Here is a 27,656-nt window from a genome sequence, read left to right as displayed (position 1 = left end):
CCTTCCCATTCTCTCATTCGTATTACCTCATTCCAATCCCCTTTGATTATTGAATTCTCATCTTCCTTTTCCTACAGAATTAGCTTCAGTGGGGCGTTCAGTTCTCAGTGTACGTTTTCTTGGAAGTCCATAAGCAATGTTGCGTTTGATCAAAGCTCTTCTTTAGGGATATATTTCCTTTTATGTCCATAGAGGTCAAACAAGTCTTGCACTGAGCGTTTCTTATTTTGATTGACCGTCCTGTTCATTTAGTACTGCCAATAAAATCTTTTTAATACAACATGTCTTCACGCCAGACGACTTACAGTACAAGCTGTAAATTAATTTAGTGACAATCTACTCACTTTTATAACACCTTGAGTCGTAGCTTTTTCACAAATTAAAAAAAAAAATTCAGTCAATTCTTCTCTTAGATGAATTTTCCAGGTAACTGTTGTCTGCAGTCTGTACACTCGGTACAAAAGAGGTAGAGAATAGATATTACACAATGGATAAAAGTGTCCCGAGTTCGAGTCTCGGTCCGGCACACAGTTTTAAGCTGCTAGGAAGTTTCATATCAGCGCACACTCCGCTGCAGAGTGAAAATCTCATTCTGGACACCTCGTCATTGTCCGCCAAAAGTCACACCCAAGTACAGGATTGAAAACTTTAGCGACACTTTTTTTCCATGGATCACACTGTTACGAAGACTATGAATAAAGAATGTTGAATTATGGTACTATAAATATCTTGAAGGCTCTAGCTGTGATAAATCTGATTTACATGTTGGAATATGTTCACACATCTGAACTGCTTACGGTCAAATAACCTGCCAGTACAGAGCACTAAATTAAAATAGTTTACCTCTTGTGTGAAACTAAGAAAATAAGTTGAGTGTAGACATTGACATCGTAAACCACTATCTTCCACCCTATTATAAACTAGTAAGGATTGTTCGTGTCTCAAAACAATTTCACAATAAAAGTAATCCGAATTACTTGTTCAGGTACAAATTGCTACATATTTACTCATCAAGAACTTGATGTTTGTGGAAGTTCAAACACTCAAAAAGGCACCTGTTTATTTCAAACTGATTCATAATACGAAGGGCATTAACATGAATATACTAAATTTCTACAATGTTTTCATTATCTTTCTAGTGGTTCCTCGTGGAAGAAATCACGTTTATTCTGCAGCACCCTTAAGTACATAAAGGACATAGGTAATGCCTAACTATTAGCGCTCTACACGCATAACTTATGAGTTTCGTTTTGTTTTACTACCGAGATATGTCTGACCCTCCCTCTCGATCTGACAACTTTTGTCAATTTCAAGCAATAATTGTTAAACGAGGTAGTTACCATACGTGGCGGTCAATGTATTTATTAACTGTAACTGCAATTTCGAACATTTTAAATTGAAACTGCCGTTTGGAACATTAGAATTCGAATACTTACTATCGCATTCTAGTGCTTCCTTTTTCTATAAACTATGTGAAAATGGATAAAAATAGCAATACATAGGTACACAACAGCTTTTAAAAATTCCTCCATCTACCTTTGAATGGCAAGGCAGGCGGGAAATGTGACCAGTACTTAAAAAAAAAAATGGTTCGAATGGCTCTGAGCACTATGCGACTTAACTGCTGAGGTCATCAGTCGCCTAGAACGTAGAACTAATTAAACCCAGCTAACCTAAGGACATTACACACATCCATGCCCGAGGCAGGATTCGAACCTGCGACCGTAGCGGTCGCCCGGATCCAAACTGTAGCGCCTAGAACCGCACGGCCACTGCGGCCGGCTCCAGTACTTACAGATACGTAGACACCGGAGATACAAGTCATTAGCTCTGATGTTAGACTATTACATCCAAAACATAACTGTATAATGACGTAAATATAGAAACATTAGATATGAGGCAGTCTTTCTATAGATCTCTGTATTACAGTGACAGTAACTCTGTTTTGCACGAAGCTAACTTGTAGCACTCCTATGCAATGAATCAACAACAGTGAAATAAACTATTTATTTGGTGTTTTCACCTTATTATGCTGCTTATCGTTTTAGTACCTTATGTGTGACGAAGCTACGATTTTGTAGAACCAAAGAAGATATTCCTAGTATTGAAGCCACTGAATGAGATTGAGTTGCGCATCTTGTGTTGAGTCAATAACACTACATGTCGACAATGCTCCTGATGCAGTTACCCTAATGATGGCTGCTTGCAGTAGTAGCCTAAACATAAGAACGTTGTGGATCATAAAAAGACCGCTTACGGAGAGAGAGAGGTATATTGATTTTAAATACTGTCAGTGATTGTGCTTTACTGATCTTGAGTAAGACATCGTTCTTTAAGGTTTCAGCGAAGCATCATCCTTCGCTGCTTGCTGTCGACCCTGCCTGGATTTAAGTTTCCTCTCCAGCACCTCTGTAGCAAGAGAACGGTAACCGCCTGTGTGCTGTTGCCACAGTCGCACCCGATATCCTTGGGCCGATACAGGGAGCAGACGCGAGGACAAAGCTGCTTTGCGAGGGACAAATTTAATCAAGTGCGTCGGCTTTGTCACATTTATCAGCTCCAGTGCGCGTGTTTCGTCGAATGCGGCTGGAATGGCAAGGAGGAGACGCAGAGAGGACGGAAGCTTTCTTTTCCCTCCTTTTTAGGGCCCACAGACGTAGTTGATTGAAAGACAGCGGAAGAGATGAGATGTTTGAGGAAGGGAGCCAGGGTCGTTTCGGCCGGGCCATTTCATTTCCTTATCAGGAGCCCGTTCCCCTCGGGCCTGTGACAAGTATTCCGGTCACGCGCCGGTCGTCCCCTGCAGCCGCGCGCGCGGCCGCCCGCAACACAAGCCGCAGCTGCTGCGCAGAGCGCGTGCGCACAAGCCAGATAACGCGACGCGACACCGTTCTGATTTATACGGCCGAGCTGCGGTACATTTTCATGAGCGGCCCGGTTCGCTTCTCATCTCGCGCCTGAGATCGTCCGCCGCGCACCTACCGCGCACTTCCCCCTGAGCGATCACCCGAATATTAGCGCCTCGAGAGAGATCCAGATACTATTCGAGATGGACCCTTTCAAACAGGAAGCAATCCAAATAGAAGAATGGTTTCTAGGTTGTGTGCGCAGTAAGTCATCAAGAAAACCTCCACTCTTCATTCTGAGAGAAGTGGGTGAGTTCTTTCTAATGTAAAGGATACAAAAATCTAAGTCTGGCAATCTCGTCACACAGTGCACTGACACAAGTAGGAATAAAACGTAGCAAATGGCATTTGCCAAATCAGGAATAGCTAGAGGATAAATATAAATCTGCAGACGTGTAAGGCTGTAGGAGACCAAATACGTTCGCTGGAGTGACACAATTTCATATGAGTTACTGAGATACCTGAGAGGTATTACTGTGACAGAATAATCCCTCTTGATTTGAAAAGAAAGGTATAAGGGAAAGGCGAAATACCTTCAATCTTCAAAGGACTGTAATAATTCCAATTACAAAAAAGGTAACTGTTTAAAGGTGTGAATGTTATGGAAACATCAGTATGATAAGTTATTGCTACAAAATACTGACTCCAATGCTTTACGAATGAATGCATAAAGTGGGAGAAAGCTACCACTGGGAACACTGAATGATTGGTCAACTTTGAACACCACACGATCCTGAAGAAGACCCCAGCAGAGGGGTCGAAATGTCGATCGTATATGTGAGATATGACGCTGCCTAACAACACAGAAGTTTCTATCTTAAGTGATAGGGGCCAAAGTTGGTGTTGTTGTTGTTGAGGACGCTCAACATCGTGGTTATTAGCTCCCTACTTACAATTACTGCAAAAATATAGGAGGAAGTGTGAATCTTAAATGAAACTGCTTCCACCACAAAACGCAAGCTGTTATTTTTGCGTCCCCTAATTTGGTTTCTTTCTTACTTGCTTTCCAGAACTGCAGAATTCAGTCAATCACAGCTTTTAAGTCTACATTAGATCCTCACTCACTTCAATGAAAGATTCTTAAGTCGTCTCTTATACTGATGTCGGTTATGCATGCCATTCCGACCACTTCTGATCGAGAGATTCTGCTTGGAAGTTCTTCTATGGGAATTTTGATGACTTCACTTGCTTCACTTCGGTGCTGCCGCTCAACGTACAGTAAACGGCACCTTCCTTGTTCCGAATGTGTCATTGGGAACACATATAACGTGACTACGCAAAGAGATCCAGAAAAGGTATGGTGACGGGTTGTGATTCAGTTGTATATCTCGTTACATTAACACAAATAAAATATTTAATTTAACCACCGCTGCAAATAGACAGAAACATTGTGATTGTACCATTTTTTCTTCTGTCTGGTTGTTATTACCCAAAATCGTTTATCTACATCATTGCGGTTACTACATCCTATAATATATCGCATTTAGTTCCTTAACTAATAATGATACTGAGTACTGTGTCACTACCACAGTGAATGGGTGAATACCCTAAAACGCTAAAACCTAAAGTATGTGGCCTGAGAGCGCTTCTCCCGGACCTGTTTTGCACCTCTCATGACGGGTATCACGGGAGAATGAACTAACAGGGAACACCTGACATGGCATGATCTACGCTCCTGGAAATGGAAAAAAGAACACATTGACACCGGTGTGTCAGACCCACCATACTTGCTCCGGACACTACGAGAGGGCTGTACAAGCAATGATCACACGCACGGCACAGCGGACACACCAGGAACCGCGGTGTTGGCCGTCGAATGGCGCTAGCTGCGCAGCATTTGTGCACCGCCGCCGTCAGTGTCAGCCAGTTTGCCGTGGCATACGGAGCGCCATCGCAGTCTTTAACACTGGTAGCATGCCGCGACAGCGTGGACGTGAACCGTATGTGCAGTTGACGGACTTTGAGCGAGGGCGTATAGTGGGCATGCGGGAGGCCGGGTGGACGTACCGCCGAATTGCTCAACACGTGGGGCGTGAGGTCTCCACAGTACATCGATGTTGTCGCCAGTGGTCGGCGGAAGGTGCACGTGCCCGTCGACCTGGGACCGGACCGCAGCGACGCACGGATGCACGCCAAGACCGTAGGATCCTACGCAGTGCCGTAGGGGACCGCACCGCCACTTCCCAGCAAATTAGGGACACTGTTGCTCCTGGGGTATCGGCGAGGACCATTCGCAACCGTCTCCATGAAGCTGGGCTACGGTCCCGCACACCGTTAGGCCGTCTTCCTCTCACGCCCCAACATCGTGCAGCCCGCCTCCAGTGCTGTCGCGACAGGCGTGAATGGAGGGACGAATGGAGACGACTACCGCAGCCCACTTCACCCCGTCGCCGCCCCACACCGAACCCAGGGTTATTGTGCGGTTCGGACCCCGATGGAACCGCCCCCTCCCCCCCCCCCCCCCCCCGGGAACGTCTCACACCAGGCGGGTGTACCCCTATGTTTGCGTGGTAGAGTAATGGTGGTGTACGCGTACGTGGAGAACTTGTTTGCGCAGCAATCGCCGACATAGTGTAACTGACGCGGGATAAGGGGAACCACCCCGCCTTCGCCGAGGCAGATAGAAAACTGCCTAAGAACCATCCACAGACTGGCCGGTTCACCGGACCTCGACACAAATCCACCGGGCGGATTCGTGCCGGAGACCAGGCGCTCCTTCCCGCCCGGAAGTGCTCACTCCTCAGCTCCCACGCCACAGGACGCCCCGTTCCCATCAAGAACCGTGAGTAAAGATCTTAGTAGCCTCAAACCAGAAGGGCATCACACGACAGATCGAGCTAGCGGTGCCTGGAATTCGAAACGCGACTCCTGCAGCTCCGCTACTGCTCAATGGAAACGTCGGAATTACAGAAAATGTGCTTAACTTATTTATTTCTAGAAACAATTGTTTCACTCGCCATATAGTGGTGGTTCTTCTAAGAAATTACCGAATACAGAGCATAATTAATAGCCTAGTGAACATAATCTCCAATGTGGCAGGCCACGTAAGGGGAACAGGCAATGGGTCCCTCCAATTAGAACAAAGAACAAAGCGGTGGCAGCAGTGATGATGTCATTAGAGATGGTGCACGAGTTGCAGAAGGAACACCGCTTCAAAAGCCTTGTAGTTTAGGGAAAGCACGGAATACCTAAATCGGGATGGTTGGGAAGGGATCTCAACCGAATAAGATTCCATTGCTTTGAACGCTGTCATACCTTGCTCAGTTATAAAACAGAGGAATCACCACGATGATCTTATGTCAAAATACCATCAATCTGATCTACCATTTCCTCATAAGATTCAACAATTAGGTGCTCCGAATATGTCACACCTGTAATAGTTCAACGACCACTTTCAATATTATGAGCCCAGTAACTGAAAGGCAGTTCTTTCCAGCAGTAGAATAGGCAATTCGTCTATCACGTCTGGCCAGCTCTGATTGACATCACTGTATGATCTACTATCGCAACCAAAATGTTATTATGGCAAGAAACCCAGTGTGTTCATAGGAGCCTGAAGGGGTTGTCATGAAAAATATTCGTCAGCTTTCATGGGCTGCCGAGCTGCTCTGATGACATTTCAGCCCTGGGAAAAAGAGTAATACTCCGAAGAAAAGTGCCACGTAAACGTAAATAAAAAGAACTGACATTAGTATCATATCCTCACTTTACGTTCTCACTAGGTAGATTGGGAACGGCTCTGAACTAACTTCACCTTCGGAAGTGTGGTGCGGATGGCGGATGGGCGCAGGGGGGAAACATGTTTCGGAAAAATAAACGAAACCACAATTTTATGCGTCGAGTGAATAATATTCGGAGGTGCTATCCTCAGTTCGATCGATTTTGCCATTTAACACTTATATATATATATATATATATATATATATATATATATATATATATATATATATATATATATATGCCTGTAGTTCTATGTAACATCCTTGTATTTTACATGAAGGATTAATTGCAACAATATCGAATAAGACAAGAAAAAAATCATGTTAGCAAATTTGTGGGTCTTACTCGCATTCGAAATTCCAAGACAATGGTCGAAGAAAAGTGCTGGAAACAAAGATAACAGGCTTTATTACAGTGCAGAATAACTTAGCCTTAGGGTACTTGCAGAATAATATTTGTCTACTCTGAAAGTTTCAGAATTGAGTATAGAATGGATGTTAAAAAAATTTAGTAGAAACTGTTGTTTCACGACTTCGATCGCTGAACCAATCACGGCCACTTTTACACTCGTGGCGCTCTGTGTTTTGTTCCAGGAGCAGCCTTCCAGCCAGAGTTCGCGGCGCCCCTGGCCAACCTGACGGTGGCCGTGGGCCGGGACGCCACCTTCACTTGCCAGGTTCGACACCTGGGGGGCTACAGGGTAAGTGCGTCGCACCGCTGTACGCATTCCGTCTGACAATAGCCATTTAGATGCTGACGACTACACTTCGAAATCTGCAGCTACCGCATAAATAAAAGTCGTCCAAACAGGTCCAAGGTCGCAGGGGATGTCTTCTACGACGACAGAGATCACTGTTTTATCATTCTAATTAAAAGCAGGGCCTTACACTGATGTGGTTATTTACATATAACATGAACAATTACCAACACTAGCAGTACCATACAGAACGTGCGCACAATTGATCGTACAGTGCAACTCTCACAGCCAGCGGTTGCACCACTGATAATTTTTGCTTTATGAGCATGATGCCATCGTCCCAGTCATTTTTCTCAGCCTAAAAATTGTCAATTTTTAATACGTCAGTTTTTAAGCGGAGAAATATGGCTTGCACCAGATCATTTTATCGAAAACTGGAAATACTTCGAGTTCGGTGTAAGATGTACTATCGTCAGTTTTGATGTTGTATGGTTCCCCCTAATGGGTGTCACACTTCGAAAGTGTTTTCGCAAAGGATATGGCATCTCTCCCCTCATTAGCAATGGGTGGATATTGCCAACATGGGATGGCCTGCATGACTCAACAATACAAATCTCGTAGTTGAAGTTATGACGGAATAGTATTTGTGGCGAGGGCAAACGAACATATGGTTCCTGGGTTGGGGCAGCTGCCTTTTCCTTGGTTAATGGGAAAAATGTCTGGATTACAGACCTATCTAACCCTGTAACATTAGTTTTTCAAATGTGTTGCACACAAATGTTTAATGACTTTTAACTGCAGTTTCTATATTGTACCATCTTCTCGGTACCGAAACTGGTTGTAATACAAAAATATTGATAAATATTTAGGTTATGCATTTCAAAAAATATGTTGCTGATGTTCCACATCACATGCAAAAAATGTGCGACTTCTGAATATGTCCTGTTACGCAGATCTTGCGAACGGCTAAAAGCCAGGGCCGCCCACAGTGCCCGAACGGTTCTAGGCGCTTCAGTCCGGAACCGCGCTGCTGCTACGGTCGCAGGTTTCAATCCACTCTCGGGCATGGATGTGTGTGATGTCCTTAGGTTACTTAGCTCTAAGTAGTTGTAGGTCTAGGAGACTAATGATTCCATATGTTAAGTCCCATAGGGCTTAGAGCCATTTGATCCATTTTAAAAGGCAGTGAAATTGTAGCTGTTATTCTTCCAGAGAGAATACACCTCTACTGTGTGATCAAACGATGATGACATATATTGGGTAAAATATTCTGGAACTAAAACAACTCTCACTCGCTGGGAGCAAAAGGTTATCTGCAACTTGTACAAATAACCGATTAACAATTAGAAAAGTCGAAGAACATGAGGTGGGAAACAGTGTTTGAGAAGGAAATCAGACAGCTCAGTCCTGATGTTTAATCTGTACATTTAGCAAGGAGTGAAGAAAACTAAGGAGAAAATTGTAAAGGAAGTTAAACATGGAGAAGAAGGTATTTATGTGAGATATGGTGTTGAGCGGAAGTGAAGCGTGAACGACAGACGCATCCCAGGCAAGAAGAGAGTATATGGCTTGAAATGTGGTGCTACAGATGAATGCTGAATGGCAGACGGGTAGATCGAGTAGCTAATGAGGTGCTACTTTACTGAAAGAGAGAAAAACGGAATTTTGACACAACTCTACTAAAAGGGACCTATTGAAAGGAGATATCCTGTAGCATGAAGGAATAGTGAATTTGATAAAGAAGGAAGTGTGATGTGGTAAAAACTGTAGAAGGAGACCAATACGTGATTACCGTAAGCAGGTTCATATGGACGTAGTTTGCAGCAGTTATACAGAGATGAAGAGGCTTGCACAGGGTAGAAAAGCGTGGAGAGGCGCATCAAAATAATTTCCGAGAACATTGAATATTGTATTACATCAGCTTATTTCCTGTGGGATAACAAATTCTATGAGCAATGGTGGACGTGGCTATTGCGAAGCAACTTATCGAAGTTGGAGTGAATTTTTGTGTGGAAAAATTTTAAGAAGCAATCCTGACAAAGGAGAATAAGCTCTATTGTTAATTTCAGTACGTTGATGAACTGATGAAATTTTTGTTGTATGGACTAATTGGGAGACAGAAATCTCAAAGTTTCCTAATTTTCTAGGTGATGTTAATTGTAACAGTAATTTCAGTATGATGAAAGTGAGAAAGGGTCGGATTTCGAGATTTACAGTTTGTTAGTAAACCTGTCTGAACTTCAGTGCACAAGGTCTACAAAATTCCCACTACCACAGATAAAAATTAATGTAAATGTTGTGTGATCAGTGCCTCCCGTCGGGGAGACCGTTCACCGGGTGCAAGTCTTTCGATTTGACGCCACTTCAGTGACTTGCGCGTCGATGGGGATGAAATTATGATGATCAGAACAACACAACACCCAGTCCCTGAGCGGAGAAAATCTCCCACTCAGCCGGCAATCGAACCCGGGCCCTTAGGATTGACATTCTGTCGCGCTTACCACTCAGCTACCGAGGGCGGACACGGCCACAGATAGATACCTTCAGACAAATTCCAGTCAACATCCCATGCAGAATATATGAAGGTAGTATCTGTTCCCGAAAGAACATTTACCGTTGATGACCATGCAGCTTTCGTGAGAATGAAATGATAATTAAATGGACACCCTAGCTGCAAACAGGCGTTGATATACTTCATTGGGAACATGTTGAAAATGTGTGCCCCGACCGGGACTCGAACCCGGGATCTCCTGCTTGCATGGCAGACACTCTATCCATCTGAGCCACCGAGGGCACAAAAGATAGCGCGACTGCAGGGACGTATCCCTTGCACGGTCCCCGCGAGGTCCACATTCCCAACATGTCCACACAACTACATTCGTAGTGCGCCTAAGAGATGAAGTATATCAACTCCTGTTTGCAGCTGGGGTATCCATTAAATTATCATTTCATCCATGCAGAATAGTCAAAGCATTGGTAGACCAGGCTAAAACAGGCCGGCGAACCGCAATTCTTAGCGGACGATCTCAGAAGTTTAAGAACTGAACCATAGGAGATCGCTACTCTGATAAAGAACCAACTAAAGGGAAATTTTTCCTCCCATTCATAAAAACAGCCACAGAACGCATCAGTTGCGTAGTAAGACGACACGTTACTGAGATAGTGTCTGAAACAACAAGAAAGGTGGGCAACTATTTGAACATTGCAAGTGAGTTACGCCAACTACTTGGCACCGCAGGGTATTAAAATGTCTCGCACATGCTATTATGTGTACATAGAAACAATAAAAAGAAGCATTACCATACGTTTTAAGGAACACATGGGCAATTGTCACCTGGGGAAATTAAGATCATGCACGGGGACCAGAGAACTACCGAATTTGTTTCTATGGCACTATGGATTTATCAGCATCAATATACCGGGTAATCAAAACGTCAGTGAAACTTTGAAAACTTAATAAACCACGGAATAATGTAGATAGAGAGGTAAAAATTGACACACATGCTTGGAATGACATGGGGTTTTATTAGAACAAAAAAAAATCTAAGTTCACAAAATGTCCGACAGATGGCGCTGGACAGCAAAACGTCAGTGGCTGCGCATGACAATCGTGTATAAAAGGAGCTGTAATGAGAGAGAGAATCAGATGCGCCAGCAGTCGCTGCATGTTGACGTTGCCTGATAAGGCGCTTTTAGTGAGGTTGTATTATCAGAATGGGGAAAGTGCTAGTTCAGCGTTAGGATCCTATCGCCATAGGAAGGGGATTCGAACGGGTAATGGTCCGTTGACAAATGCAGCTGTGGCGTGAATGATTTCGAAGTTCGAAGCCACGGGTTGTTTAGACGATAGACCCCGTAGTGGCCGACCGAGCACAAGGCGTAATGCTGCTGAGACAGTTCGGGAAGAAATGGAGACTGAAGCGGTTTCTTCTATGCACGAGAAAGTCAGCACTCGTGCAGTCTCACGTCGCACCGCCATTCCGTACACTACTGATTGGTTGGCACTGAGGCGTACCCTCTTACGCTATCCGTACAAGATCCATCGGCAAAATGACCTGTTACCTGGCGATTTAGTGAAGCGGAGGGCATTTGCGGTGTGGGCGTTTCAAAAGACTGTGGAAGATGACGATTGGTTGAGTAACGTGTTGTGGACCGACGAAGCTCATTTCACGCTCCGAGGGTCTCTCAACGGCCACACCTGCCGAATTTGGGCTGCCGAAAATTCTAGAACTGTCGTGAAAACTCCGTTGCACGACGAGAAAGTCACGGTATGGGTTGGATTTACCACATCTACCGTTATCGGGCCTTTTTTCTTCGAGGAAATGCGTGATTCTTGTTTTGTAACTGCTGCCGTGACGGGTGAGAGGTACGCCGATATGTTGCAGAATCGCATCATCCCCAGCCTGGCTGATAAACACCTGCTGAAACGTACGATGTTTATGCAGGATGGCGCTTTACCCCATATTGCTAGACGCGTGAAAGATCTCTTGCGCGCGTCGTTTGGTGATGATCGTGTGCTCAGCCGCCACTCTCGTCATGCTTGGCCTCCCAGGTCCCCAGACCTCAGTCCGTGCGATTATTGGCTTTGGGGTTACCTGAAGTCGCAAGTGTATCGTGATCGACCGACATCTCTATCCGACGCCAATGCCTCACCATAACTCCGGACATGCTTTACAGTGCTGTTCACAACATTATTCCTCGACAACAGTTATTGTTGAGGAATGATGGTGGACATATTGAGGATTTCCTGTAAATCATCATCTTTGCTTTGTCTTACTTTGTTATGCTAATTATTGCTATTCTGATCAGATGAAGTGCCGTCTGCCGGAAATTGTTTGAACTTTTGTATTTCTCTGGTTCTAATAAAACCCCATGTCATTCCAAGCGTGTGTGTCAATTTGTACCTCTCTATCTACATTATTCCGTGATTTATTCAGTTTTCAAATTTATACTGACTTTTTGATCACCCGGTATTTCTATGATAGGACAAAAACGATTAAAAAGCTGAAATCGCACAAAATATCTTTTATCTTGGCTTTTGATTGTTTTTAACAGTTAAAACAGGTCGCCCTTCAGTAGCCTCATAATGAGAAAATTCTGCGCTAGGATCTACAGAGAGCCCTAGAAATTCTAAATCCCCCCCCAAAAAAAAAAAAAAGGTTCAGATGTGTGTGAAATCTTATGGGACTTAGCTGCTAAGGTCATCAGTCCCTAAGGTTACACATTACTTAATCTAAATTGTCCTAAGGACAAACACACACACCCATGCCCGAGGGAGACTCGAACCTCCGCCGGGACCAGCAGCACGGTCCATGACTGCAGCGCCTGAGACCGCTCGGCTAATCCCGCGCTGCCACAAATACAACTTCAACAGAAGAAAAGAAGGATTGCAACTTATGTGACCTTTAGTGCTGAATAAAGCAAACAGCGGCTAAACATAACCTTCGCTAGCTTCGTAATAGACGTAGCCACGACTCCTGGGACAGCAGTCTGGTGATGTCATGTCCCGACCATTGTATGGATGCATGTAAATGTTTTGACTCGATGAGGACGTTTAAGTTTGAAATTGCCATATTTCTTGCCCTTGATTATGTCTCTAGCATTGGAAGACAGAACTTTAAGCATAGAAATATGCATTGGACCACGGCTTAGTGCCGATAAACGTGAATACAGTTTTTTGTGGACGATGTGTTGTTTGCCAGGTCGCTCTTTCTCCTACGGACACGGATTTTTCAAGAAGTACAGGGGTGTCCGGTGCTTGTTAAGCAGCAGCGCCTGCAGCCTCTCATACGTGCCAGGCGGCGCTGATGAACTGCGAGGACGCGGCTGAATGCAGAAGCCCGGGGGGCGGCGGGAGCGTCCGGCGGCCGGCCCCGCCCCCACCGCAGCTAATTGGATTCTTCTGTCGTCCCAGGCAGTGCCGACAAATTGATTGAGCCGTAAAAATGCAGGGGGCCCTCCCTTGTTTGTCGCTATGCAGTCCAATTTCTGGGCGCTCGCTGAGGAGCACAGTCTATTTGTTTCACCGGAATTGGAATCGGCTGCACGAACTGTGAGGCTCGCTTAGTGCGCCCAGATTTCACGCGTGGGTTCCGAAAGCTGCGCTACGCACCTGCCTTCCACTGGCACGGACAGATTTTTAGGGAGTTGTGCTCGCGGGCGGGTGACACACAAAAGTCCCGCCCCACCTTGACGTCTGCGGATATCGAACTTCTTGAAGTAAAATCACCAGAAATTTGAATGTAACGATGAAACTTCGTCCTTGTAGGCACCAAACTAAATGGTTCTTCTGGAAGTAAAGGAGACTTATTCAGGAATCACAGAACATCAGGTAAAAGCTACTTCTACATCGTCTACTTCAACATAAACACTGTGCGATTCCCACGTACATGTTTGGCAGATCATGCAGCGTTCGACACTCGAATAGCACATGAAAAAGGAAAATCTAAGTCTTCCTCTGGTAGCTCCGATTTCTGTCACTTTTTTACGATGGTCGTTTTTCTCTGTGCAAGTGGAAGCCAACAAAATAAACCCGAAGACAAAAAATCTGCGCACCTCTAATGAATTATCTGAATGGGACTGAATTCGATATTTGATGTACATGAACAGACAAATTGACCTATTTATTCAAGAGAAGGTGCTACATAAATGGAGCAAGTCTCTCTCGACTTGCACTCTTTGAGACTGAAGCCGTTTCTGTGCTTCCGTGAGATCGTCTAATCAATTGTACTGAGGCCCTTCTAACCTTGTAGAAGCCTCTTGTGTGTAATTGACTCTTGACCTATTAAACGGAATCCGTTATCCTCCACCCAACGGAGCAATTCAAGGTGTATATAGTCTATGCATTTGCAGAACCTTTGCTTCCTATCAATTAAATTTGAAGCTAACCGCTAAGTCATTAGGCTATGAAATCCATGAATTTTAAGAAGAATCACGATATAAGTGGGCTATGCATGTCACTAAGCAGATGCGTCTGCAACAGTTGCTCTCTATTGTCTTCATAAGGTTATCTAACATCTTAAAATATCTGGCTCACGGTACCTGTGACACTTGTATTCCTGCTCTCTTTTCTGTACCCTACTTCCGTCGCTACAAATATCTGCTTCATGGAGGGTGAGGCATAACATCAATCGGTAATGTTTAAAGGTGATATAGAACAGTGCACTAAGTTTCTCACAAAACACTCTCCATTACAGTATCATCGATAGGTTTTTGGAGTTTATGTAGTCCACGACTGGTATTATTAGCGCTGGGACTCTCGATAACCTCTCTGTGTCCTCAGTGTTACAGCATATCTATACATCTTGCAGTTACGACAATGGGAGAGAGGGAGAGAGAGTGTGTGTGTGAGAGAGAGAGGTGTTAATGGATTTTCAGGAACATCAGCATCAGCAAGAAGCTCTCAAAAAATAATTTTGAAATTTCACTTTCACCTCTGGCAGCAACTAACGCAAGGTAGTGGAATCAAACGATTGGGTTATTCGTCAGCAATATACCTTTCTTTGGCTGTAAGTTGGGCATAATTATAATTAATTTCAACAATGTTTAACTGCCTGCTGTTGTGTTCGTACTATCTTAATAGTGACACTTGAAGCAGCTGAGTACTAACACAACGCATTTTATTTATAAGTTACGAAATCCCATTAACTCATGCAATGAGTCGAACATATCTGCGGAACGACGTATTTCTCCAGAATGTTGATCATATTAATCTTGCCATTTCAGCGCCTACCCTTCAAGTGTCCTAGTCAGCGGATAGTGAAGTGTTGGAAGTCTAACTGTGGTAGTAAAACGAGATAATACGAAAAGGGAAAGGGACAGGTTAAACTACAAAAAGGAAACAGCTTCGTTGCACTCTACAGAAAGAAGTCTTTGAGTTTTTTGATTATGATGACAGTCCTTATTTGACCTATAGGTAGTAGTTTTCTTGCTCCAAACGTTATGGCATTTTCTCAGTTTCTAACCAAGTTTACAATTCCATTTTGTTCGGAAGAATTCGATAAATAACCAACCGGTATTCAAAATGGCTCTGAGCACATGGGACTTAACTTCTGAGGTCATTAGTCCCCGGGAACCTAGAACTACTTAAACCTAACTAACCTAAGGACATCACATACATCCATGCCCGAGGCAGGATTCGAATCTGCGACCGTAGCGGTAGCACGGTTCCAGACTGTAGCGCCTAGAACCGCTCGGCCACTCTGGCCGGCCAACCGGTATTCCTCAAGGGCTCTATCCAGTATGGCTCATTACGAATTGTTGCAGTAGCGCTCCTACTTGTAGATTATTCCCGAAACACTTTACATGTTACGTTCTCTTGATCCTTTGGCGTGATTCAGCGAAACATGATTGACAATAAGCAAATAAAAAGGGTCAATATGCTGCTTCAGTCTCTGGTGTTTTAAATTCCACCGTCTCAGTAGTCGCGTCATCACCTTTAGGATGAATTTAAAGTAATCCACATGGTGATGATGGTGACAATAATGAAAGTACGACCATATTGTTTAAACTGGATGCTATCCATACAGATACGTAGGCGGACTTGAAACTGTATATAAATTTGTACACGATCAGAGAAGCGTAAATGAGAGAACAAATAGTCTTATTTAAAAGCGAACTCCAGAACCAAGCTGAAGTTCTAATCGGCAACTGTCTTCGTCATTCACGTGCACCAGGGTTAATTACTGCGATGCCCATCTACTGCAACCAGCATCTCGCGTGCGTTTGTAGTCCCTTCTTTCGCTGATCAGTTGAAGTACGTCATATGTTATCGGAGGTTTCTGCGCCGTTACGTTCCTTGAAGCCATATTTGCCTGTCCAATTTCTGTAATTGCCCTTTCTGTTGATCATCTAATCATTTTCAGTTGGAATAGCTTCTGTGGTATCCATTACAGTAGTATCTATAGCATCAGACAACTTGAGCAGCACATCCTCTCTTGGTAGCTCAGTATGGCGTTTCTTCAAAAATTCTTTCTGAAGCTGGTCTTAAAATTTGGCCTTTCCTCCAGTATCGTCCGAAGGGCATTGTTGTTAACGTTTGTCTCCTGACGCTTTTGATGAGGATAATTCATTACTGGACTTTTCTCTGTAACTCACTATTTGCCCCCAGGTTCCTATTCATTCTTCTTCTTCTTCTTCTTACGTCATGCACTAGGCTTCCCCTCAGCCTGCTGGAGCTACACCTGGTCTTTCCATCGTTTTGCAGGTCGTCCAATGCATCCTTTACCTTGCGGAGTATATCTAAAAAATGTAGCGGTAATCTTGATTTGTCCATTCGTAACAGATAGGATATCCATTTTTGTCTGTATTCGTCAACCTTACTGTTTATATCGAAAATATCTAATTCCTTCCTTATATCTGTATTTCTTTTCTAGTTTAGCTTGGTGTATCCTGTTACGTACCTAAGGAATTTCATTTCATTGGCTTGTAAGCTTATTTTATCTTTCTTTTTCATTACCCAAGATTCACTTCCATATAATAATGTTAGTACTGACATAACTTCCTATTCATAACTAGTCCTAACCCATGTGTACGATATTGTGTTCCTGTCGATATTCATAGAACAAGAAATCCTTATCTTCTTGGATTTAGACTGCAGTGGTAGATACGGACATAGATATACCAGTATCTTACAGAACAAATTTCAGATTTAATACACACATATTCATGGGCACACATGTCCAAAAGAACAGACATCATTTTTGAGCCAGCAGTAATTATGAAGTAATACACAAACGTATCATAGACCTTGGATGCGAGTGGGCTTTGATTGAAATTCGGAAAGAACAAACACAAGGCGAGATGGCCAACGATCTCTTCAGTACAGATGAACACAAGGCCCAACCTCTTTTGGGAATAGGTGAAATGCTGCGAGTAATGAGGATAGTGTGCAAGGGGCACTACATGTGTAATGTGTGGGTAAGTTGAGAATTTGGGTCTGACAGGAGACGTGCTATCGTAGTCCCTGCAGTTGCAGTGACCATGTGTCCAGATGGCACACTGGTCAGAGCGTCTGCTGGTAAGCACGACATCCATTTTCGATTCCCGGTCGGGCAGAAACTTCCAACTTCCCCCATTTACTTCAATCAATGCCCACCCGCAGCGAAAGTCTATAATTCCGTTATGTATTATTATACACTCCTGGAAAGTGAAATAAGAACACCGTGAATTCATTGTCCCAGGAAGGGGAAACTTTATTGACACATTCCTGGGGTCAGATACATCACATGATCACACTGACAGAACCACAGGCACATAGACACAGGCAACAGAGCATGCACAATGTCGGCACTAGTACAGTGTATATCCACCTTTCGCAGCAATGCAGGCTGCTATTCTCCCATGGAGACGATCGTAGAGATGCTGGATGTAGTCCTGTGGAACGGCTTGCCATGCCATTTCCACCTGGCGCCTCAGTTGGACCAGCGTTCGTGCTGGACGTGCAGACCGCGTGAGACGACGCTTCATCCAGTCCCAAACATGCTCAATGGGGGACAGATCCGGAGATCTTGCTGGCCAGGGTAGTTGACTTACACTTTCTAGAGCACGTTGGGTGGCACGGGATACATGCGGACGTGCATTGTCCTGCTGGAACAGCAAGTTCCCTTGCCGGTCTAGGAATGGTAGAACGATGGGTTCGATGACGGTTTGGATGTACCGTGCACTATTCAGTGTCCCCTCGACGATCACCAGTGGTGTACGGCCAGTGTAGGAGATCGCTCCCCACACCATGATGCCGGGTGTTGGCCCTGTGTGCCTCGGTCGTATGCAGTCCTGATTGTGGCGCTCACCTGCACGGCGCCAAACACGCATACGACCATCATTGGCACCAAGGCAGAAGCGATTCTCATCGCTGAAGACGACACGTCTCCATTCGTCCCTCCATTCACGCCTGTCGCGACACCACTGGGGGCGGGCTGCACGATGTTGGGGCGTGAGCGGAAGACGGCCTAACGGTGTGCGGGACCGTAGCCCAGCTTCATGGAGACGGTTGCGAATGGTCCTCGCCGATACCCCAGGAGCAACAGTGTCCCTAATTTGCTGGGAAGTGGCGGTGCGGTCCCCTACGGCACTGCGTAGGATCCTACGGTCTTGGCGTGCATCCGTGCGTCGTTGCGGTCCGGTCCCAGGTCGACGGGCACGTGCACCTTCCGCCGACCACTGGCGACAACATCGATGTACTGTGGAGACCTCACGCCCCACGTGTTGAGCAATTCGGCGGTACGTCCACCCGGCCTCCCGCATGTCCACTATACGCCCTCGCTCAAAGTCCGTCAACTGCACATAGGGTTCACATCCACGCTGTCGCGGCATGCTACCAGTGTTAAAGACTGCGATGGAGCTCCGTATGCCACGGCAAACTGGCTGACACTGACGGCGGCGGTGCACAAATGCTGCGCAGCTAGCGCCATTCGACGGCCAACACCGCGGCTCCTGGTGTGTCCGCTGTGCCGTGCGTGTGATCATTGCTTGTACAGCCCTCTCGCAGTGTCCGGAGCAAGTATGGTGGGTCTGACACACCGGTGTCAATGTGTTCTTTTTTCCATTTCCAGGAGTGTACATATATGTACTAGCATGCCAAAATTAGGCGTTGATACAAAAATTCCTTTTCGTAACACGTTTATCGATATGGGAGTTGTGGACTGAAGTGTTGTCATGTTAAGAGATAAAAATAAAAGTTGAATTACTTTAGGTTTAAGAAATGCATATGAATCCATCAGCTGTTTAATTGAAAATCTCAAGTATCAACCGGTTTTGGTCTAAGACCATCGTCAATGGATAGCTATCTAATAAAACCAAAAAATAGTGCACAAAAATATTTTAACAAGTTACAAAGAATGAGATTATCACTCTGCAGAAGAGTGAGCCCTGATACGAAACTTCATGTCAGATTAAAGCTGTGTGCCGGACCGAGACTCGAACTCAGGACCTTTGCCTTTCGCGGGCAAGTGCTCTACCATTTGAGCTACCAAACACAACTGACGACCCGTTCTCACAGCTTTAATGACGCCAGTACCTCGTCTCTTACCATCCAAGCTTTACAGAAGCTCTCCTGCGAACCTTCTGCTAACGCAGAAGAGCTTCTGTGAAGTTTGGAAGGTAGGAGATGAGGTACTGGCGAAATTAAAGCTGTGAAGACGGGTCGTGATCCGTGGTTCGGTAGCTTAGATGGTAGAGCACTTGCCCACGAAAGGCAATGGTCCCGAATTCGAGTCTCGGTCCGGCACACTGTTTTAATCTGCCAGGTAGCATCAAGATATATAGAGCTACAAAACGAACGTCAGTACTTGAAAGGTTAAAAACAGTTCAAGTAAGTACCGCTCTCATGTCATTATTTAACAGTGGAGACACCCTAGGTGGTATGACATGTAATAAAACAAAATACAGTAAGTTCCACATTCGACATTTAGGTTGCACTCAGTAGTTACATTAGTTAAGAGGAGAGTAATTGTACCAATGAGAAGAACAGAGAAGTAAGTACTGTTTCGTTAGAAATACTGAAAAGTTGGTCAAGACCTTCACTAAACCTTTTCATCGTACTTATACAAGGTATATCGATCTTGAGTTAACTGCAGATACCAACAGACTAGATTGTCTTTGTCAAACTTCTTTGCTAGTTTCTCGTGTAAACAGAAAGTGAAAAACGAAGTTACCATTACAAATATAGAAATATAGAAAAACACCTGTCCCACAGGAAGAAGGTAGAGACTTCTGCAATATCTAAATGCTAAACACTAGCATAACTGCTGCATAATAATCCGTCAGGTGTATAAAAACAAATGTCAGCCGCAACGTAAAAGAAAATGCTCATGGTGTTCGTAACATAATTTCGGTTGAAAAACAGAGTTCTTAAAAATAGATACAATTCTCAACTACTATTCATTTACGTCCTACGTCCTACGTATTCTTTCTTTCTTTCACTGGTGCCGTGCTGACGCAGGGTCGGCATTGTTAGGAACGAATTTGACAAGGTTAGTGGAAAGGGGTGGCCGGATGCCGTTCCTGACGCCACATCGTACCCCCCGGGACGGAATTAGTGTACCCCTACTGTCTGTGACGAGTGTAATTAGGGGAATAGTGCGAGTGTGTTCAGATGTCTGCGAGTCGTGTAACTGAGGCGTAACGTAGGGACCAGCCCGGTATTCACCAAGCGGGATGTGGTAAACCGCCTAAAAACCACATCCAGGCTGGCCGGCACACCGCCCCTCGTCGTTAATCCGCCGGGCGGGTTCGATCCGGGGCCTGCGCGCCTACCCGAGTCCAGGAAGCAGCGCGCTAACGCTCTCGGCTACCCTGGCGGGTTACTTAAGTCCTTCGTATATTAATCAGATATTACTGTCATGTAACGAATACGTATGAAGGATCACATCATATATGATTCTCATATTGGTCAGGGTGTTTATTTTAATATCCAGATCTAGCAGTAACATTACGGTCCCGAAAATATGGCGAACCACTACATAACTAGACGAGTGACCAAATCTGGCTTTATGGATTGGTTCAAATGGCTCTGAGCACTATGGGACTCAACTGCTGTGGTCATAAGTCCCCTAGAACTTAGAACTACTTAAACCTAACTAACCTAAGGACATCACACACATCCATGCCCGAGGCAGGATTCGAACCTGCGACCGTAGCGGTCGTGCGGTTCCAGACTGTAGCGCCTTTAACCGCTCGGCCACTTCGGCCGGCTGGCTTTATGGACTGCTAGTAGCAAGTTTATATAACAGTAATAACAATCACACAGTTTTCCTACTAAAAACGTAATGTATCTATAAAGCATTGAATGTGATAGCTTTTGACTAACTCTTCAGTGTTTGTACCATGACAGTACTTACTTCTCTCACCTTCTCATTAGTATAATTATTGTCCTGTTAATTGATGTCACTACTTTTTGTACCATAAATATACCGGGTGATCAAAAAGTCAGTATAAATTTGAAAACTGAATAAATCACGGAATAATGTAGATAGAGAGGTACAAATTGACACACATGCTTCGAATGCCGTGGGGTTTTATTAGAACCAAAAAAATACAAAAGTTCAAAAAATGTCTGACAGATGGCGCTTCATCTGATCAGAATAGCAATAATTAGCACAACAAAGTAAGACAAAGCAAAGATGATGTTCTTTACAGGAAATGCTCAATATGTCCACCATCATTCCTCAACAATAGCTGTAGTCGAGGAATAATGCTGTGAACAGCATTGTAAAGCATGTCCGGAGTTGTGATGAGGCATTGGCGTCGGATGTTGTCTTCCAGCATATCTAGAGATGTCAGTCGATCACGATACTCTTGGGACTTCAGGTAACCCCAAAGCAAATAATCGTTCGGACTGAGGTCTGGGGACCTGGTAGGCCAAGCATGACGAAAGTGGCGGCTGAGCACACGATCATCACCAAACGACGCGCGCAAGAGATTTTTCACGCGTCTAGCAATATGTTTTTTTTCGGTTCTAATAAAACCCTATGTCACTCGAAGCATGTGTGTCAATTTTTACCTCTCTATCTACATTTTTCCGTGGTTTATTAAGTTTTCAAATTTATACTGACATTTTGATCACCCGGTACTTTACAGAACTTACTGTACTGCACTGTATTACACATTATAACTACTCAGATGCATCCGCTCTCACTGACATGAAAACTGTATTTACTTGAACTGTTTTTAAGCTTGTGAGTAATGACGTTCGTTTCATATTCCTTTATAGTTTCTTACGGTATTTCTGTGCACTATATTTTTCTGAGTTTGAACCTCTGGATAGATATCCAGTGATGATGGTCTGAGACCGAAACCGGTTCGTGCTTGAGGTTTACAATAAAGGAACAGGTGATTAAATATGCATTTCATGAATTAACGGATGTTGACATTCACATAACAGATATATTTGAAACTTCAAGTTGAGTCGAGCAACAGGTGTGATGGAACGTCTGAAGGAAAGCAGCAAATGTCGCAAGTAGATCGCTGCGGAGCCGACCCGAGTGCGGCCAGACACAAGTGTCGCGGTCGAGCGGTCTGCCCAGCCGGTAACGAGCCGATTGCGGCTTTGGAGTGGGCTGACCTGTGGCGGCGGCCCGCTATCTACAGCGGTGACACAGGCCGTGCTAATCGCATCAAGGGGCGGTGGTGCTGCGGGGTGCGGGCGGCGGGCAAGGGCGGCAATTACGCCGCCCCGCCTCACAACGCCACACAGCTGGGATTAGCCTCTGATCCTCTGGCGCGCGCTGCGATTACCCGCCGACATCCACCCGCGGCGACCGTGCCAGGGCGACAGCCGTACCATGTCGTCACCGGCGGGATGATCCGACTTCTGACATGTGTCCACACCACAAATTCTCGCAAATTTATGACCCTTGTTATTCCAGTCAGAGAAGACCGAAAGCTAATACGTACATGAGTACACGGAGATAAAAATTAATCGGCATAACTAATGTTTGTAAAATATTTTTAAGAAACAACTGAATAAAAATTAAAGAATTTTCTGAAAAACTCCTATTACAAACATAATTTGTAAAAAAAGAGTTGGTTAGCTAGTTACTTGTTCCACACACCATTTGAGAAACTAGAATAATGTGGAAGGAATCAGTTTACAAGACATGTATATCTGTATACTTTCAAAATTAATGAATGCATTAGCCGGCCGCTGTGGCCGTGCGGTTCTAGGAGAATGAGTCTGGAACCTCGTGATCGCTACGGTCGCGGGGTCGGATCTTGCCTCGGGTATGGATGTCCTTAGGTTAGTTAGGTTTAAGTAGTTCTAAGTTTTAGGGGACTGATGACCTCATATGTTAGGTCCCATAGTGCTCAGAACCATTTTGAATGCATTATTCTACAGTTGTACTCATGCAAGTACACACAAAACTAGGTTTTTTTTTGCACTATTATCTTTTAAATAAAAATCGTCTATGGAACAGAAGAAACAATTACTTTAGATTAGATTTAAAATTTGCTGTGCAACCTTTCTGACAGTTTATGGTGCTGGGTAAATGATAAAATATTTCGGTTGATCCATATTGACTTACCTTCTGGGCCGCCGATAGCTTCGTTGATAGGTAATAACGCTAATTATTCTTCCAGTGCTATAGATATAGACATCATATTGTTTTTCAAATTGTGATGGGTTATTTACTACTAATTTCACCAGCAAGCATAAAGACTTCTATTCAACTGTTAAGTCAGCTGTTGTACCAAAACGAACATAGTAGGTTTTCTCGTAAGTAAGGGGAATTCTGTTTTCAAAGAACGACTTAATAATTCGTGAAAAAACTTCGTTAACATTTTCTTTTGTTATTCTCACTCTAATGTGATTTATTACAATAGTATGAGCCCTCTATGGTAATATTTAAAGACGAAGATGGCCGACTGGCACACAGTGACAAAGAGAGTGCTGAAAATATTGCAAAAGCATTTAATAAACGTTTGACTGATGAAGAACGTAAGGAACTTTTACAAACGAATTTAAATACACCAACAAGAAAAATCAGCAAATTAGATCTCCAGCTTTCCAAGATGCAGAAAAATAAATCAAATGAGAAAAAACTTATGAGGCATGTGGAGGAGACCAGGTTTTAGTTAAAATTTCGAAATATTCAAGCGGCACAGTCAAGACCTCCGACCTATGACTGTAAAAAAACAAAACCTGAGTAGATGAACAATTCCCCAAACACTGGATACTGGTCATCATCCACCCACTACACAAAAAGGAGAGTAAAAGCAGCCAAAGGATGGCAGAGAAATCTCTCCCATGTACTGCACAAACAAGATTTTATCTATGATCCTTTCTGGAGGTCTCAGGGAACAACAAGAACAGAAATTAAGGGAATACTAAGCAGGCTTCAGAACATGGACAAACTGTGCAGAGCTGATCTTTATTTTAAAGTTAATTATGGCGTGTTATGGGAAAGGGAATGAAACTCTGGCAGCAACATTTGTAGATTTTAAAAACGCTTATGATTGTGTCCACAGATCCTCAGTATTAAAAATTCTAAGGTATCTAGATCCTCACGCAAAACTAATGGAACGTACTCTAATCTATATCAAGTCAAAACCCAAGCATAGAGATGAAATTTCTGCACCATTCCTCATGAAAACAGACTTAAGACAAGGTGTCTGTCTACACCATTAGAGTTCAACTGCAGATGGAATATATAACAAGAGAAGTGTACAAGGATAATCCAAAGAAAATAACAACAGGAATCACAAAAAAGATGTTTGAGTTAAAACCGCTTGTGATTTGCCGATGATGTTGCTTTTCTAGCCAACAATGCTCCATACAGCAGACAAAAACTTAAATCACTACAGGAAATATTACAGATAAATCTGCCTTACAGTATAGTTAGAGAAAACAGAAATTACGCAAACTGTGCTAATTAATCAACCAGTTGGAAAGAAAAAAAGAAAGATTACAGTGGAAGAACAGGATATCAAAACAAATTAAAACATTCAGGTGAAGCCATAACTTACACCTAAAAGAGAAACCGACATGGAAAAATAGAATAAAAACAACGAACAAAGTTAATGCCTACCAAAACCACATATAAAAAAAACTAGTATAGCTGCATAATTGAAACATTATTAAACAAGTACACAACCAGAAACAACGTATGCTGGTGAAACCAACTTCAAAACATCTAATGCATCAGAAATTGACTGAATACTTAATATAGAATGAAGAATAATTACAGGATTCATAAACAAAATGAAGTAAATGGGCATTGGAGAACAGTTTCAAATGAAGGAGAAAATAAAACTGGTAATGAGCACGGTTAGAAAGAAACACACCTCACTGTTTAGGAATCTGATCATAGCACCAGAAAACAGAATTAGTAAGAGAATAAGAGGAAAACTGGGGACTGCTCAGAGCAACATTATATAGATTACAGAAAGCAGTTAAGAGATATTAGAACTCAAAATTACGGTAGACGACCTAAGAAAGAAAACAGACAAAACCAAAAACACACAAACCAGTTTTCAAATGAAGATCTATAAAAGTACTACAGGTAGGCTGATCCCAAATGAAGCAAGAAAGAAAGCTCTGAAAGAATGAAGTAGTATGGGGTAGCCAGAAGAGAAAAAAATCTTTATACCATACAATAATAATTGATGATCATTCTCTGCATTGCAGCTGTATTACTGAATTTTTATTGAACTGAACTGCATTAGTGAATACTACAACTCTTTTTAAAAACCTTTGTAGAATTGACCAGAGTGGTCGAATGAAGGTCAGAAAACAAATAATAATAATGATATCAATAATAATAATAATGATAATAATAATAGTAATTATAACAATAATATCAGTAATAGTAATAATAATAATAAAAACAATGCTCTTATGACCTGAAAATATATCAATTCTGCTTAATCAGAGTTAGCTGAAGGTCATTTACGTGTACAAGGAATAGTTGTCGACCGTAATAGAATTAAGTAAGAATTCTTTCATGATTTCTCCTCAGTCGCTAAAATTATCTGCTGAAATGTTTTCTTAAAGTATTTGATGAGTGAATGTATAAATAACATTCTAAGTGAAGTAACTCTTTCAGAATGCAGTAGGTGATATGCAAAGTAATTTGTTTCTACTGAAATAAGTGGTTGGTTTTGAGTATCTTACTTCGCGGATATTTTAGAAAAAGAGGCCATCTACGTCTACATGGATACTCTGCAAATCACATTTAAGTGCATGGCAGAGAGTTCATTGAACCACCTTCACAATTCTGTATTATTCCAATTTCGTATAGCGTGCAGAAAGAATGAACACCTGTATCTTTCCGTACGAGCTCTGATTTCCCTTATTTTATCTTGGTTATCGTTCCTCCTTACGTAGGTTGGTTTCAACAAAGTAGTTTCACATTCGAAGGAGAAAGTTGGTGGTTGGAATTTCGTGAGAAGATTCCGTCGCAACGAAAAATGCCTTTCATTTAATGATGTCCAGCCTAAATGTTGTATCATTTCTGTGACACTCTCTCCCATATTACGCGATAACACATAACGTGCTGCCTTTCTTTGAACTATTTCGATGTACTCCGTCAGTCCTACCTGGTAAGGATCCCACACCGCGCAGCAGTATTCTAAATGAGGACTCTTTCTGATCATTTTTCTTATAAAGAGGTTTAACACTGTCATCATTCAAACTGTGTGGAAAAATTTCCTGTGCATGAAATGCATTACATATTTCTCAAGGGATATTATTTGTTATGTTAGAAAAACTTCTGATTTCTGTATGAAATTATACCAACACCATATGAGCTTTGTTCTTGATAACTTTTATAATTCGGTTCAAGTCAGTGAAAAATATTGCTGTTGCAGAGTGAGTCAAACAGGAGCTTATCACTTCGGAATGATATTATAGAAATTTATTGAGATAACTTACGGAATAGGTATACGTGTCATTTTGTAGCAAACAGCCTCAGCTTTCACATGAAAGTGTCAAGTGTTATTTAGGTTCGATGTGGCTACTATTTGTCATGCGGTAAACATCCCACCAGTAATCATTTTCTTCCCACACTCATTGTAGCAAATTGCATGTAACTTGTGCAGCGTAAATTCGATTTTTCAGGTCTGCTAAACTGTTTGGTACAGTAGGAACGTAGTCTGTGAAGCAATGTGTTCATGCGACTGGCCCTTCACGGTTAATCCACCGGCCTATGAAGCGATTATCGAGGAAACCTCGAACTTCGGTGAGGAAATGAGATGGTGCATCGTCTTCATGATAGTAAATTATTCAATCCTCTTTTTGCTGCTACATTTGAAACGTGAGTGTTGAAAATACACTCAGCATGTAAATTGTCAGTCACAGCTTTGTAACCTCTTTCACTTATTATGGTATCTTGCGCACTGACTAGTCGTATTGCCTCCCATTTCACAGTATCACCTTACCATCTCCATCACTAATTTCTGTCAGGATGGGCATATGTCAGACGTTTTGACGACTTGCCTTAAAATATGATAATATTTTTCGTAGAATGCGATTAACGGTAGATGTTGACTTGTTTTGGACTTTTTATAAATTTTTCTTTCTTTCGTGAAATACTAACCAATTTAGTTATCCATAGCTTACTTGTTTTTTTAATATACTTCCTAGATATATTTTTAGCAAAAAACTAATTTTGATTTTCTGGAAATGTTACATAATGATCTTTATCTGTTTTGATTTCTTTCAAGACTGCACCTATAAACTGACTCTACTATCAAAAATTTCTCTCGCTGTCTCCAGCATCCATGCAGATAATGCAACGTGTGCTTATGAGCCTCCTTACACTTTCTGTAAGATGCTCATCTAATCTGCACTCTCCGCTCTTACTCAGGTACAGGTTATAATTCGTGTATCCGCATCT

General features: G+C 43.1%; 1 protein-coding gene and 1 non-coding gene across 2 annotated transcripts in view; one reads left to right on the top strand and one right to left on the bottom strand.

Moving 5' to 3' along the window:
* LOC126484743 (lachesin-like) overlaps window positions 1–27,656 on the top strand; it is a 530,047-nt gene that overhangs the window by 315,661 nt on the left and 186,730 nt on the right. Inside the window, exon 2 of the mRNA XM_050108338.1 lies at window positions 7,220–7,326. Coding sequence (XP_049964295.1) covers window positions 7,220–7,326 — 107 coding nt within the window. The remainder of the gene's footprint in view (window positions 1–7,219; window positions 7,327–27,656) is intronic.
* On the bottom strand, window positions 10,043–10,117 carry Trnaa-ugc (transfer RNA alanine (anticodon UGC)). The gene has a single exon. It is a non-coding gene; the product is annotated as a tRNA-Ala (tRNA).

The sequence above is a fragment of the Schistocerca serialis genome, chromosome 6, assembly GCF_023864345.2.
Source record: "Schistocerca serialis cubense isolate TAMUIC-IGC-003099 chromosome 6, iqSchSeri2.2, whole genome shotgun sequence".
Taxonomy (NCBI): Eukaryota; Metazoa; Arthropoda; class Insecta; order Orthoptera; family Acrididae; genus Schistocerca; species Schistocerca serialis.
The sequence above is the reverse complement of the archived record's forward strand: the minus strand, read 5'-3'. Positions and strand labels throughout refer to the sequence as shown.